General features: G+C 42.6%; 1 protein-coding gene across 4 annotated transcripts in view; it reads left to right on the forward strand.

Annotated features, from left to right (window-relative positions):
* LOC146769601 (coiled-coil alpha-helical rod protein 1-like) overlaps positions 1–9332 on the forward strand; it is a 184613-nt gene extending 175281 nt beyond the window's left edge. For 3 of the 4 annotated variants that reach the window (XM_085640485.1, XM_085640487.1, XM_085640488.1), the window contains one exon: positions 8966–9332. In XM_085640485.1, coding sequence (XP_085496611.1) covers positions 8966–9060 — 95 coding nt within the window. In that variant the 3' untranslated portion in view covers positions 9061–9332. Of the gene's footprint in view, positions 1–119; positions 2535–8965 lie in introns of those variants that run through there. The other variant, XM_085640486.1, reaches the window with a different exon arrangement.
* Positions 9333–14415: the final 5083 nt, after the last annotated feature.

Raw genomic sequence — 14415 nt, forward strand, 5'->3', positions numbered from 1 at the left:
CGAGTTATTGGAATAAAGCCCTTTATGAATCTGATACCACAGACTCAGCCTCTTGCTTTATGCATGATCTTATTGTTAATATTTAAAAGTCTGAGAGCGTGATATTTTATTTACCACAGAATGGCGCCCGAACAGTTTAATCTCTTTCCCCACACGCCGGAGATGAAGGTCCTGTTTTGCCCCCTTCCATAGCCGTGATGGACTTCAAGCGTGCACGTCGCGGGTTTTTCCCGCCAACTCCCTCAGGCCACCGAAGGGGACAGACTGCGACAAGGCATCCATACGAGGCGGTGAGGAACGCAGATTGTCTACCCAGAGCCCACCTGCGAGAGAGCTGCGTCTGAGGTATACAGAGGCCCACCAGGTTTTCAAAGTCCCGATGTCCAGAGGGTCCGATGTCCGCAGTCGTCGAGTCCAGTCCATTCTCTGAGGCCTTCCGTTTCAAGGAGCTACTCGGTGAGTACCATCGCCGGGGAGGCGTGTTGACGCGCACATAGGTTGTGCCGGTCAAGACGGATTTGGGTACACAAATCCGGTCTGCACTGTTTAGCAGTGTATATGTACTGTTTAGCAGTATATCAAGTATTCCGAAGTATTCAGTTATTGTCAAGAATTCAGCGTGGTGATTAGTTAGGCAGACTGTCATCATTGTCGGTCGTTGTTAAAATGTTTAATGTTTAAAGTGTTCAAATATTGTGGTATGAATGATTGTTCATTGTTCACTGTTCATTATTGTGTTTTTTTCGTATTAAGTGAGTTCAAGAGTAAGTATCAGATCAGTTGTCAATATGCCGCTCTTCTCGAAGTTAAGACAGATTACTACCAGAAAAGGGGTGCTTGAAGAAGCAGTTCCTATTCCTCCTAGGGACACTACAGGACATTTTATTTTTCACAAGCATGGCTTAGACGCCATATTATTCCTTGATCTATGGGTGGACTACACCAAAGAGTTACCAGAAAGTCAGAGATGGCCCGTAGCTGGGACCTGGGATGCCGAATGTATCATGAAAGTCGAAGAAGAGTTGTGGAAGAGGAAAGCTAGACAGTCACAGAAAGACGCTGTTGAATTATGGCGTAAAGAATAGCATAGACGCACAGAGTAAGCGCTCAGAAAAGAAGAGAAAAGTATGGAGGATTCAGACAAAGCCCGAGAAAACGTGTTAGTTGAGGAAGGTATACGAGTAAAAGCAGGACAAGTAGATGGACAACGAAACACTCTTATGAAAGAGAAAATGTAGACCAGCTTGGAAGGATGCCATTGAGTTTTTGGCGCAAGGCGTCACATAGAAGGTCAGAGTAAGTGTTTCACGAAGCAGAGAGGAGTGGACTGGAGTCTGGAAAAGCCAAGGATGAGATGTTACAGGAGGAATTTGAGCTGGTAAAATGAGCGCAGGCTGACAGAAAAAGAAATACTGACATTGCTGGTATTTATCCCGTCCTTTCAGAGGACCTAGCAAGAGTGGCCCCAGTAAAAAGACCAGTTCTAATACATATATTAATTACATAGTAGCCCAAAGGTTCTTGAGCCCCCCACCAAATGAACAGCGCATAGCTGGTGTTTACATGGTCCAACATTTGACTACGTTGGCAATAGGAAATTGAGAGGGGTGCAGCTAGAGAAGGAGCAACTCCTGTGACACCCCTAATGTACAAAGTGTTAACGAAAAATAATTAGTGACAAGTTTAGCTTGGAAAAAGAATTGTGGGTATTTCGAATTTGCAAATTTTTCATGAATACAGGTTTGTGTTCTTGATGGTCCAGTGAGCCAATGTGCAGGGTCAAGTCGGTAAGATTATGACCCCCTGAGTGCAAATTGTATGTAAAAATAATTTTTCAATTGAGCGAATTATTGCAGTTTTTATGGAATTGAGTAGTCTTTTTGTCTTTGACAGCTTCAGAGTGAGGAGAAGGTGGGGGCCGTGTAGAGCAGAATGTGATACAGAAATCGGAGACAGATTCTGACCTTGTAGCCAGTGTAGGTGGGGGCCGATGAGAGGAGCAGAACAGGGCACTGCTTAGAAGGCTTCTCTGACATCGCATCTGTGTAATGCCTGCAGCTGGAGAGCCTTGGGGCCAGGAGTAGGAAAAACAAACAAAAGATGGCTGGCAGCCCAGGCTCAGGCCGCGCTGAGGGGCTATTTTTAACTTCTCTGATAAGACAGGGCAGCTGAGAAATGTAAGTCGAGAAAGATTCCCTTGTTCTATTCTGTGCAAAACAAGTGCCCCGAGGAAATGTCTATGGAGAAGATTTGTTTTATTTTTTAGCAATTGTTATATTGCTTCTGGTCAGAAAGTAAAATGTTGCTCTTGCTTGGAATTTTAAGGGCTATGTGCCTATATAAAAACGATTTTCAAATTCAGACATTTTTGAATTGTGGCCACAAGCTGCCACCAGTTGCATTGGATAAATGATCCAGTGGTTACGGGTCTGTGAGGAAAGATGTGAGATGCATCTTCGACTAGGACATGAGGGTACATTGTGTACAAAGAAGCATAGCACATTTTTATAAAAAAAAAAAAAAAAAAAAAAAAAGAGACAGGTTCGTGTGTTCGTCATTTTTTGATTATTGTTGCTGATCCTGTGTGTCAGACTTGACGCGGTCATCATTGGGATGACCCACTGCCAGATGGGGTTGTATAGGGCAGGTAAATAAGTTATTGATTATAAGCCTGACAAATTAAGCAGGCCAGAATGTTCGCATCTGAGCTGTAGGTACTGTAATTACGCATCGCTGCTCATTTATATATGTTAGTGTAATTATCCATGCTTTCTGTGCCCGGTATACTGATGGCTTGGCACAATTACTAAATTTCACAGACATGATATTACCATTATCATGCTGTCAAAATAGCAGACAACACGTTATCAGTGTATGTCTAATTGGTGTTGGAGATGAATGAAACAAAAGAAAAAGGCTATGCAAGACTAAAATATTTTTCACATAACTGCCTTTCTCTTATAGACAGGCAGCCTCGGTCATATGTTTCCAGATTGGACATTAAGGAACAATTATGATCTGTGCACTCGCATTTTAACTCTTGAAAGGCCTGTTTTAAATAGGGACTGCCACCACAGAGGGACATATGAGGCCCGGTATTTAGGGTAATGAGAAAATATCTGACAGGATTTCCTTTTTAAAGTTTGCTTTAGTAAGCTCATTCTTGTGAGTGGTGGCCCCAAAAGTTGACTTGTTTTTGAATTAGGCTATTTATTGTATAGGTGGAAATTATTGCACATTGACTGATTTCTTTAGCAGATAAATTATTAATTATCAACATTAACAACTGTTCTTAAACTTGGTTTTCCGAATATTTAGGTAATTTAGCATTCCTATTAGGGCCTCCTAGCATTAATATTGACTTCAGGTTGGTGTAGGTTCATGTAATAGGGACATTTGCATATGAGATGTCATTTGGCTAGCTTATGAGCTAACACAATGAGGTTTGTACATTAATTTGAAGGATTTCTCGCCGTTTCACATACGCTGTGTATCTCCTATAATTTTGCTTACGCCCAGTAGCTACACACAGGGATTAATAGTATTGTCAAGACACAGGGTGGCCCCTGAGGAGGTTCGCTTCCCGCTAGCCCCTTAAGAAATTAAGCCCCTTAGAAATTAGCCCCCTTAGAAATTAAGCCAAGGAAATAGGTATGGTGTTTTCCCCTTTTTCTCATGTTTTATTGTGATCTTTCAGGGGAATTAGTCCAAGCCCCTAATACAGCTTCTACTAAAGTCCTCCCTTGGACACAAGAACACACTGTGGCATTTGAAGAATTAAAGAGAGCTTTATGTCAAGCACCAGTTTTAGCAAACCCTGATTACAACAAATCGTTTATGTTTTTGTGACAGAGCGGGATGGAACAGCACTATCTGTCCTAACACAAGATCATGCAGGAAAACACGAGCCCTGTGCTTATTTTTCTAGTACATTAGACCCAGTAGCACAGGCTGTGCCTGCGTGCCAAAAATCAGTTGCAGCAATGGCCTTAGCCATAAGACAAAGTGACTCGATAGTGCTGGGCCACCCTCTGACAGTACAAGTACCACACGCAGTAGAGGTTCTCTTGAACCGGACACAAACACAACACCTGACTGTAGCTAGACTGACGGATTATGAGCTGACGTTATTTCAACCACACATAGAGATCAGACGATGCAACATACTGAATCCTGCTACCCTTTTGCCCTCCAGTACAGAAAGCGTTTCACCACACAACTGTGTTGAAGTAATACATACCGTGACTAAACCAAGACAAGACTTGACAGATGTTGCACTCCCAGACCCCGAGCTAACACTATATGTTGACGGCTCATGCATGAGGACAGGGGCGGGAGAATTAGTGGCAGCATATGCAGTGACTGCTGATACTGTAATAATAGAGACTAAAAGAATAGACATATTGTCAGCACAAGCAGCAGAGCTCATCGCCCTGACACAAGCGTGCATAAGAGCTAAGTACCTGAGAGTAAACATTTACACCGATTTTGTGGAGAGAAAGAGGTTTCTTGACCTCTCATGGGGCCAAGATACAGCATGGCCCCCTTATTCAAGCCCTACTGGAAGCAATACATTTACCAACAGCCATAGCTATCCTAAAATGTAAAGCACATACTAGAGCCACAGATACCATTTCCCAAGGCAATGATCTGGCAGACCGAACTGCTAAACAGACAGCTCAGACCCCACTAGACATGACAAAATCACAGATACTATCACTGTCCAAAGCCATGACAGTTAGGGATCCTTCCAGGGATGTACAAGACATTCAGACACATGCTACTGTAGACGAATTAAAGAAATGATCGGAACAAGGAGGGGTACTGACTGATCAAGGTTGGATGACAAAGGGCAAATCCACATGGTTTCTTCCTGATACCATGGTACAAGTGATTATAAATACCGCACATAGTCCTGCACACTTAGGAGAGAAAGCAATGATAGATAGCTTACAGAATATATGGTTCAACAAGCACCTGCGTGCAGCAGCGAAACAAAAGGTCAGAACATGTATGATCTGTTGCCAATTCAATGCAGGTAAAGGCATTCCGATGGAACAAGGTGGATTCCATCCACCTGACCACCCTTTTGAAGTGCTCCAAATGGATTATATCCAAATAAACAGATGTAGAGGTTACAAATATGTCCTGGTACTAATGAAGCAGGTGTCCCTTCTGTTAGGGTATACCTGGAAATTCCATTGTGTGCGACATCCTGAAGCAGCAGGCCTTGTAGAAAGACATAATCAGACATTAAAAATTTGCGCAGACAAAGGTATAGACTGGATGGTAGCCCTGCCGGTTGCCCTCTTTTACATGCGAATGGTAGCTCATTCTAGAACAGGCTTATCTCCCTATGAAGTGGTCTTTGGTAGACCACCAAAATATGTGGGCACTACAATGCCTAAAAGATTACTTATGTTGACAGTAACATGCTGACAGATTACCTGGCTTCCTTGATGTCTGCACTACTCTCTTGTTGTTCGCAGGTTGCTGCCGCCTTCCCTGACAACACCCAGGTCAAAGAATACTCCATCGCTCCTGGATGACAGGCGCCGAAGTCAGTGCTCTGGACCACGGGGACGGCCGTTAAAGTCAAAGTGCACCTTCACCACTCTTTTACAAAGGAAAAAAAAACTTTGAACTTGGATTTTGAACAACATTTTCTAGAGGAGAATGCCCAGAAGTTTCCACAAAGCTAAACCTTGATTCAAAAAGTCAGAACCCGTTTGATCAATTAAGTCCACTAGGTGGTGAAGCGGTTGAACATGTATTCTGGCTCGCATAAGATCTTGGACAATAACATAAAGCAAAAATAAGAGAGTTAGATAAGAAGCAAATAGATGTATAGTGACTGTAATTTTTCAATATCTTAAGAGCATCACGATAATATGTATCAGCTTAATACTACATGCTATTTTTCCTCCTATTGCCTCACTCTTATACTCCTCCACTAATGATACCATAAAGCACACCATAAAGCACACATTTAGTGATCTGCCATCCTATGAGCTATCATATCGACTTGCCTTACGCAACAATACCTTTATTCAGATGCTGCACCATTCACATCAGACTAGCAATGCTACAGACTGCTGGGTCTGTGGCCGACTCCCCCCCCTATCAGAACTATAAGGGAGTTTTGCCCCTTTATTCTCTATCCGTTCACACACAATGGCTCCTGTGGAGCATGGTTTAGTTTGATTAATTCCCTAGATTCGAATTCCGCAGTTTATCAAGACAACTGGGTATGGGGAAACCTGAATTTAGTTTTTGCTTAAAGTCTGCTACCCTAACAAGGAGGGACTTCCCAAAAGAACAGGAACTGATCTAAGAAATGAAGTATATGGATTAGGTAATTTTACACTTAACCTCATGATCCTGAACGTTGAATCTGAAGCTACACCAATCTTGCCCGCCATGTCCGTATTCCCAGTAAAAGAGGAATTATGTATAAGAAAGAATGGCTCCATACACATGGGCCATAGTAAATGCACCACTGTAATAAAATTCAGTGATCAAGGCAAGTCTACATTTAGAGCTTCTCGTCATTCCTACTTTATATGTGGCCAGACCGCATATATACGCTTACCTCTAGATTGGGATGGTACCTGTTACATAGCATTCCTCCTATCACCTGTTTTCCTAGCTCCTCCTGATTCTCATAGAAATACTCATTTAGTACACAATAGACAGCAGAGAGATCTCCCAATTGTCAATTACACTGAAACAGCATGGGAAAAAATACACAGATTTCAATAAAGGTTTCTTTCCCTATATAGGTACAGTTACCAATAGTAAGCTGATACGTAGATTAACCAGAACCCTTGAAGCAGTAGTGAACGAAACTATTTCCGCCTTAGGCAATTTAACAGAAGAGCAGTCTGCTATGCGGATTGTTGTGCTTCAAAATAGTCTTGTCCTTGACGTTATCCTGGCCGATAGGGGCGGAGCTTGTAGGGTCATCGGATCAAGCTATTGCATTTTTCATACCAGAAAATTCGCCATCTGTATATAAAGCCATAACTCGCCTTCATAAGATTGTAAGCCAGATACACCAGAATCCAGGCACCTGGACTTGGTCCGGTTGGTTTTGGAGTGTATTATCCACCTTTGGATGGAGGGTCCTATCCTTCCTAGGTATTGGCCTTCTCATACTATTCAGTTGCTGTCTATGCCTGCAATGTGGACCAGCGATTTGTGGTCTGTGTGCCACATCGTGTATTCCACATCAAGGTTTTCGCTCAAGATCCCGGAAGAAGAAAGAAGAAGAAATGATGCTCCATGAGCAAATCGATGGATTAATGAAGATTGATGTTTCTTGACGGGCAAGTAGGGGACAAGGAGGGAATGTGGAAATGTGGATTTCCCTGATCAGTTATGTCCCCTATCTTGGACCCCAACGGTTCTATGTGCATGTTACAAATACATGTATGTTCCCTTCAGTTCCAGTTTCGAAGACGCAAACACATGTGCGTCCACCGTTAACATGTCCTCTGTCAGATCCGCCATGAATGGGCTGGATATTCGATTCCTAAGTATGAAAGGCCACCGACTTTATATGGCTAAGTTACTCCATTTTTACAGTTCAGGCAAGTAGGCCCGATTCTGTCCTCAAAGCCTTTCCCTGCTCTCTGCCTCTGACAGCTTCAGCTTGAGCCTGCATCTGTGACCATGAACTTTGTCTCATTCTCTGCGCGGCCCACGAAGCCTGACATCAGCCTATTCTCTGCCAAGAGCTGTATTTCACCTTCGAATTATCTGCTTCCCCCTCAGCCGATGCATTCCTGCCTAGTAGCTTAAGTAAACATTCCTCCAGTTACCAAGCAAAAGGCCCGGTTTCTCTGCCCTCATGCAAGTAATTCATAGCCCTGTCACCATGGAATATTCCCATCCCCTCGCATTCAGTGTAGACACTTAGACGCTTGTACACACACACACAGTCAGTATAGAATAGATTCTGTCCGAGAGCCCTTCCCTTGTGGATAACATAGTTCTTTAAACATAGGATATTAGATATGATTTGGGATTAGGTTGACATAACCCCAGACTTTTGTCTCCACATGTAGAGCTAAATGTCAAGTCCCCTTCACCCCCTAGTTGCACGTCAATTACACGTCATGCTGCTGAGCGCGCATCTCTGCCAAGTATTTCTGCTGACATTGCGAAATCATCTCCAGGTATCCACCCACACATGACAATTTACCCCTTATCATCAAGTGGACGCCCACATGGACGCCCACCTTCACGCCTACTTACACGCCCACATGCTCTTATCTCATTCTCTCTTGCTCTCTTGCTTACGTACAATTGAGAAATGTATATATACTGTACTCTGTGAATAATGTTTTGAGAATATCGAGAATACTTTTCAGCCCCGTTCAGATCCTTTTTGGTGATGGAGATATTCTCCCTTTGACTCGAGTTATTGGAATAAAGCCCTTTATGAATCTGATACCACAGACTCAGCCTCTTGCTTTATGCATGATCTTATTGTTAATATTTAAAAGTCTGAGAGCGTGATATTTTATTTACCACAGGACTATGCTGCTCCCTTTTATTCTCAACCCATTGGTGTCCCATTTTGTCTAATATCTGAGTCATGGGGTAAGATAGGTCACTGATTCTGGTGCAGGAAGCAATTAGTAGGGTCTTCTTGGAACAGTGATCCTAGGTTTGTGCGCGTTAGTTATATATAATGAAAAGGCAAAGCTCAAACAGTCAAATTTGCTCCTTTGTCTTGCAGAGCACCCTCATTTCTTTTAAAACTGGTGCTCTTCCATACAGTTATTAAAACAACCTGCTGGTTGGCGCATGCCAAGCAGAGACGAGATGCACTGTTGTAATTGTGGTGGTAGAAGGGTTTGTTGTAAGATGTGTAGATGCCAAGATACAATTGAAGTGGGGCTTCTCTGTTGGTCTAAGGACTTTGAAGACTCATCACCTGCTCTGTTTTCACCTCCAGAATCCCTGTCCGCCATGTTGAACAATCTGCAGACACTGAGCGCAGCTATCATCAATGAGGAAGAGGAGGCACCGTCTGAGGATGAACAGGACTAGAGATGCTATTGTTGACCGCATGATCCTGTTGTCATTTAGAGAAGAGATCACCGTCCATCCTGAGAGGGAAGCTTTGGACAGGGACTGGACAATCGCCCTACCTCTCTCTGTGGTATAGACGGTGGATGTTGGTCATCTGCATCACTTCCATCTGGTTGCTTAAAGCTCCCCTTTTGTTTGCAGAACTCATGCTTCAAGGTTGGACTTAATTTATGCACTAATTGAAAAACATTTTTTTTTATACATTCTATTAAAGTGCCTTATGAATTTTGGACAGTTGTCGTCTTGCCCATTATAAGTACTTAACTCCTCAAAACGAACAGCTCTTCGTAAGTCTCTAACTTCTCTTGCAGAATGAATTGCCCCAGTGGAAGTGACCTTCAATGTTGGGTGGTACGTACTGATGCTTGGACTCAGAGTAGACCTGACACGTGCTTTCTAATAGGACCACAGATGAGATAAATGTTCCTTTTTAGTATCCTACAGCAAACTCATTACAGGAGAATCTTGAAAGAGAGAACCTAGTTTGAGAGGGCAGAGGCTTGTTTATAAGTTTCTTATTTCAACCCATACCCCTTCGTGGTAGGGGCTGATCTGACTTTCTATTGAATCTTCATGTGATTATTTTAATAGGAAAGCTCCTGGCCGCCAGCAAGCACCTAAGATGGGCGAAATAACAAAGACTAACACAGCCAGGATGGGACACAAACATCATGTGTTGTAGTGTCCTGGAACATCTGACACTTTAGGAAGTAGTGTGTGCTAAGTACAGCTTTGTCCAACCAAACCATCAAGGGCTAATCACACAGCACTTCCACTTTGCGTGATGGCCTGAGGCGCATATATATATTTTTTCATTCTCCTATAAGAAAAACACATCTACTGGAGAAACGTCATAGTATCTCTCCCAGTCCACCTTCACTTGACTTCATGTATTTGATTTAACTTAGAACAAAACTACTATATAAAGCAGCGAAGCTCCGGCTAAATCTGCTACCTCTCTGTCTCGAAGGCATACTCAAATGCTTCCTTGCATGGAGGACCTCTTCAGTTAGTCAGATCTTTTCAGCAGCAGTCCAGAGAATGTAGCGAAGCAGAAATGCATGCCTCCGCTGAAACTCTAAGCGCCTCCTGGTGCTGGATTCTTTTTGGACAGCTCGAGCACTAAGCTGAAAGCGAGAAACCAGGCACCCGTTCCTTCAGGCATGGGCTTGCTCGAGATGTTTCCAATGCAGCTTTCTTGTATCTTGGTACCTGCTATCCGGTGCCCGAGGCTGTGGTGGCTGTCACCCCAGTGCTAGCTGTTGTACATATTCTCCAAGGCACCACTGGTCACAATGCCAGATCCACTATGCCCGCAGCCTGCTGTGCACCAGCCCAACATTGGTCTTTGCTTGTGTTTTATTCTTTTGGATTGAGTCCTTTGACATTTGAGCTGATCCAGCTTTCACGTCAACTCAGCATAAGAAATAGAGGGTAACTGGCTCAAAACTGACGCAGACATTATCCATGCCAGTATCAACTAACCCAATGATGAGAGGATATTTTCTTCTCCATCATAATAAACATACTTAGAGTGCCATCCATTAAGACCTTACCCCACCCAGATTCCTTGGCTGTAGAGTAAGAGAATCTATGACTTAGGGCTGCCTAAGTTTCCTCACCAAAAGGCTTGCCTCTTATGGGTTCCCAAGTCCTCAAGCAGGTACAGGATCCTCAGAAGAATCAATCTTCTGAGTCTGCGAGTTCATAGTTTGAGCAATATATCCAAAGCTTCAAAAGAAGACGCTGTCTGTGGGAGCCTTCCCAACTGAGTCTGTTTTGGGGATGTCCGCCTCCCTAAAGGGGAAGGCTTGTCCCCTCACATGGACATGGAGGCTGAAGATCTAAGAGCCTGGTGGCCTTTTCCTATCATTTACCAAGGCCAGGGCGATCATGGCGTCCTGCAGTTTACAGCTCTGTCTTTAATGTCATTCTACTGCCTTTCTGTGGTCAAAAGGCGTCTATGAAAGTAAATGTTCCGCCTAATATTGTCAGAGAGGCTGTTCGGTGACCCTGATACCCATGGAGTTCATAGACCACGAATAGCAGACTCCATGTCTTAGACGTCCTAGTTCAGGTGACATGGACTGGGCCTGACGCGCTGTTTGATGGGAACCACCTTTTGGTGCTTCGGTGATAAGATGAAGCAGCGGTACAAAACTGCTACCTTAATGGCAAATCACAAAACTCCACCTGATCACAGTTGTCCTTAACAGCCAAGAGGCTTTTCGCCCTTTCAAAGCAAGGCCAAATTACCACCCAAGTTTCTCACTTCCCCAACACTAGAGTTCAGGAGAAAAGCCATGCTGGGCTGAAGTACACCCACATGTGGTCGCCCACATAGCAGACTGGACTCATGCGGGTTGCAAACAAATACTACTTTACTTTTCTTGTCTCCAGTGACACACAACGTTTTGGAGAATATCGAGTAGTTTAAACCAAAATAAATAATCTCTGATTTTGTAAGTAATGGCACATTTCACAAAAAACGTTTTGACAATGTTCATAAAAAAGAACACTTCGTACCAAAACACCTCTGGTGTGAAAACTCCAACTAAAGAAAAAATTGAAAGGTTTTAGGAATCGTAAGAATACATAATTTCTTAATTTAATAATGGAAAGATGGAATAGCAAAAAAGTTATCATAATGTGTATCTGTAAAGAACACCTTCACCTAAAGAGACATCCTGGCACTGTTTGATGGATGTTTGTTTCCCAACTTAGTGGTACTCAGTTTAATGATCTTGTACGAATGAAAGGTCCTGTGGCAAATCCTCAAGTGGATGCATTAGTCAGCAGCCAAAAGACACAGGTGTTGGGACAAGAATGACCCCCGACAGTGTTCAGTCGTGCTCCCTGGCCCACTTGTGTAAAGCTCTGCAGCTACGAGCTAAACCCAGATTCATGCGCTAACAACCCAGCACGTGTGCCTATGTGTGTGTGTGTGTATGTGTGTATGTGTATATATATATATGTGTGTGTGTGTGTGTGTGTGTGTGTGTGTGTGTGTGTGTGTGTGTGTAGTTTATATGATGCATACAGCATGAGTTTCTGAATGAATCGGAGAGGGACGCCTGGGGTTTCTATGTTGGAAACCCTGACATGTCCATGCGCACAAGATGGAGGCGAGGTTACTTTCTTAGTGGAAGTGTATTGCTGACATTCTTGAGACTGGAGGGAGGGGACCCAGACACACAAGTGGGGAAAGAGGAGACAGGCTTCCCCTTAGTAATTCTCTATGCTCATTTTTCTGCGAAGAACTGCTGACATGTCTTCCTGGGGAATATAGGTTACAACAACTCATATCACTATAACACATGCATTACCAAGCAAGCACTACACAGGATACACTTACAACGCATTCCCATCCATACATATTATTTTTGCCACAGCCACCTATACCACAGATTATTATTTTGCATACTGCTATCCTTCCCTGTAGCCTAAAAACTCCTTACTACCCCATAACGCGACACTTAACTGAACTCTAACAACTTAACGCTACTTTCCCTGAATTCTAAAACTCCTATCCAGTGCGTTGTATTACGTAGAATGCATTTGTTGCAACTTACCTCATTGAAGATGTTGACGCAAATGCGTTTGAAACTCTTTTCCATGGTAATGAATTCGTTCTAAGTGTAAAACCTTCCTGAGTTCCTCCATTTGGTGCAGGGTGAAACTAAAGTCTCTGTTCAGAATGTAAAGAGTCCTTTAGAGTCTAACCTTTTTGGGTCGAGCATCAGCGCGCAAGATCTGCAAGACCTCCAGTAATCACTCTACGGAGTGTAATCTCTAGCATTCTGGAATGCTTCTCGCAATTGGTTAATTTGTGTGTAGTTTTTTGTTTCCTCTCTCCTTACTCCTTAGCGCTCCGTTACATAATTTCCGGTTTTTCGTGAGGAGCACAGGCCAATTACAGTTCCCTTACACTAGTAAGTGTTATTTGTTTTTTGGGGACTACTTGTTTATTTAATTTAATGCTAGTATGTGAAATGAGGAATTTAATATTCATGAATTTCAGTCTTCTGACAACAGAGTATTTTTTTTTTTTTTGTAGAGCAGAGCAGAGGACATGACAACATTATAGTAAAGTTGATCGTCAGAAATAAAAAAAAATCGACAATTTACACTGATATACATTCTTATTCAATTGTCATCTGAAACCCATGGAGAATACATAGACATACCAATTACTCTAAATACTTTAAAAGACACAACGGGCAGTCCGGAAATCCCATATAATCATTAAAAACTACCTCATCATTTAGCTGTCAGACCCAGAAAATAATTTTCTCCTAAAGTGCTAAGGTGCTTTCAATTCAAACTGCCTCTAGTTTACACTGTTTACATTACAGTGCAATGAGTTGAGGAAATCTAAATTGATATTGTTGTTTTCCAAAAACAAGAAAAGCTTCCAGACAGTTATAACATTTTTTTTTTTTAAATTTGTTTTTTTGGGGGGAAAACGACATTAAGGTACAATTGCACCTTCCCTCAGATATAGGACCATAAAGTGAAATGGGCATAATTACCAACGGTGTTAACATTATTACACCCTCAAGATTGCCCAAAAATATTAACCTTAATCGCTTATTCTCATGATCATCACATGCTATCGCACCAACAATGAAAGAATCTGTTAATATATGTTAAAAACCTTCTGCCTGTGCTAAAAATAAAGTGCAGTCGTACTTTCCCTTCAATATAAGGACATAAAGTGCAATGTGCTAAAGTGCTAAATTTGTGTCCCAATTATCAAAGAACCTCCAAACCGCTGTAAACTTTTTTGTTGCCCCGACCCGCTTAGCATAAGCTTCTTCAAACCTCCTTATCCTTTGTATTTTGTTCAGCCATTTAGGATATGATGGTACCTCTTCAGATCTCCAATTTTGGAGAATTAAAGAACGAGCTACAATAGAGCAGATTGCAATATACGCCTCTTCTACTTTGGTCAGATCTGACCTTACTTTAGAAAAACCGAAAAGTGCTACTTCAGCCGCAGGGTCGCGCTTCTTTTTAATTACCTGGCATATTCCTGAGAAAATCTTACGCCAAAAAACTTCAAGCTTTGGACACGTATAGAATATATGTAACCAGTGTCCCTCACCTTGGGACTGGCATCGAAAACATTTATTGTCCACTTCCGCATGACGTTTATTTAACGTTTTCGGGGTGTAATAGGCCAGCCACCGCGACAAGAAGGCCATTCTTTTAAAATTGGCTGCTCTCAAGGCCTTGCTTCCTACCTTGGATATTGACAGCCATTCCTGGGGAGAGAAGGAGCAGTTGGTTTCCCAAGTTACTTTTCCCAGA

This window comes from Triturus cristatus, unplaced genomic scaffold (assembly GCF_964204655.1).
Source record: "Triturus cristatus unplaced genomic scaffold, aTriCri1.1 SCAFFOLD_446, whole genome shotgun sequence".
Classification (NCBI taxonomy): Eukaryota; Metazoa; Chordata; class Amphibia; order Caudata; family Salamandridae; genus Triturus; species Triturus cristatus.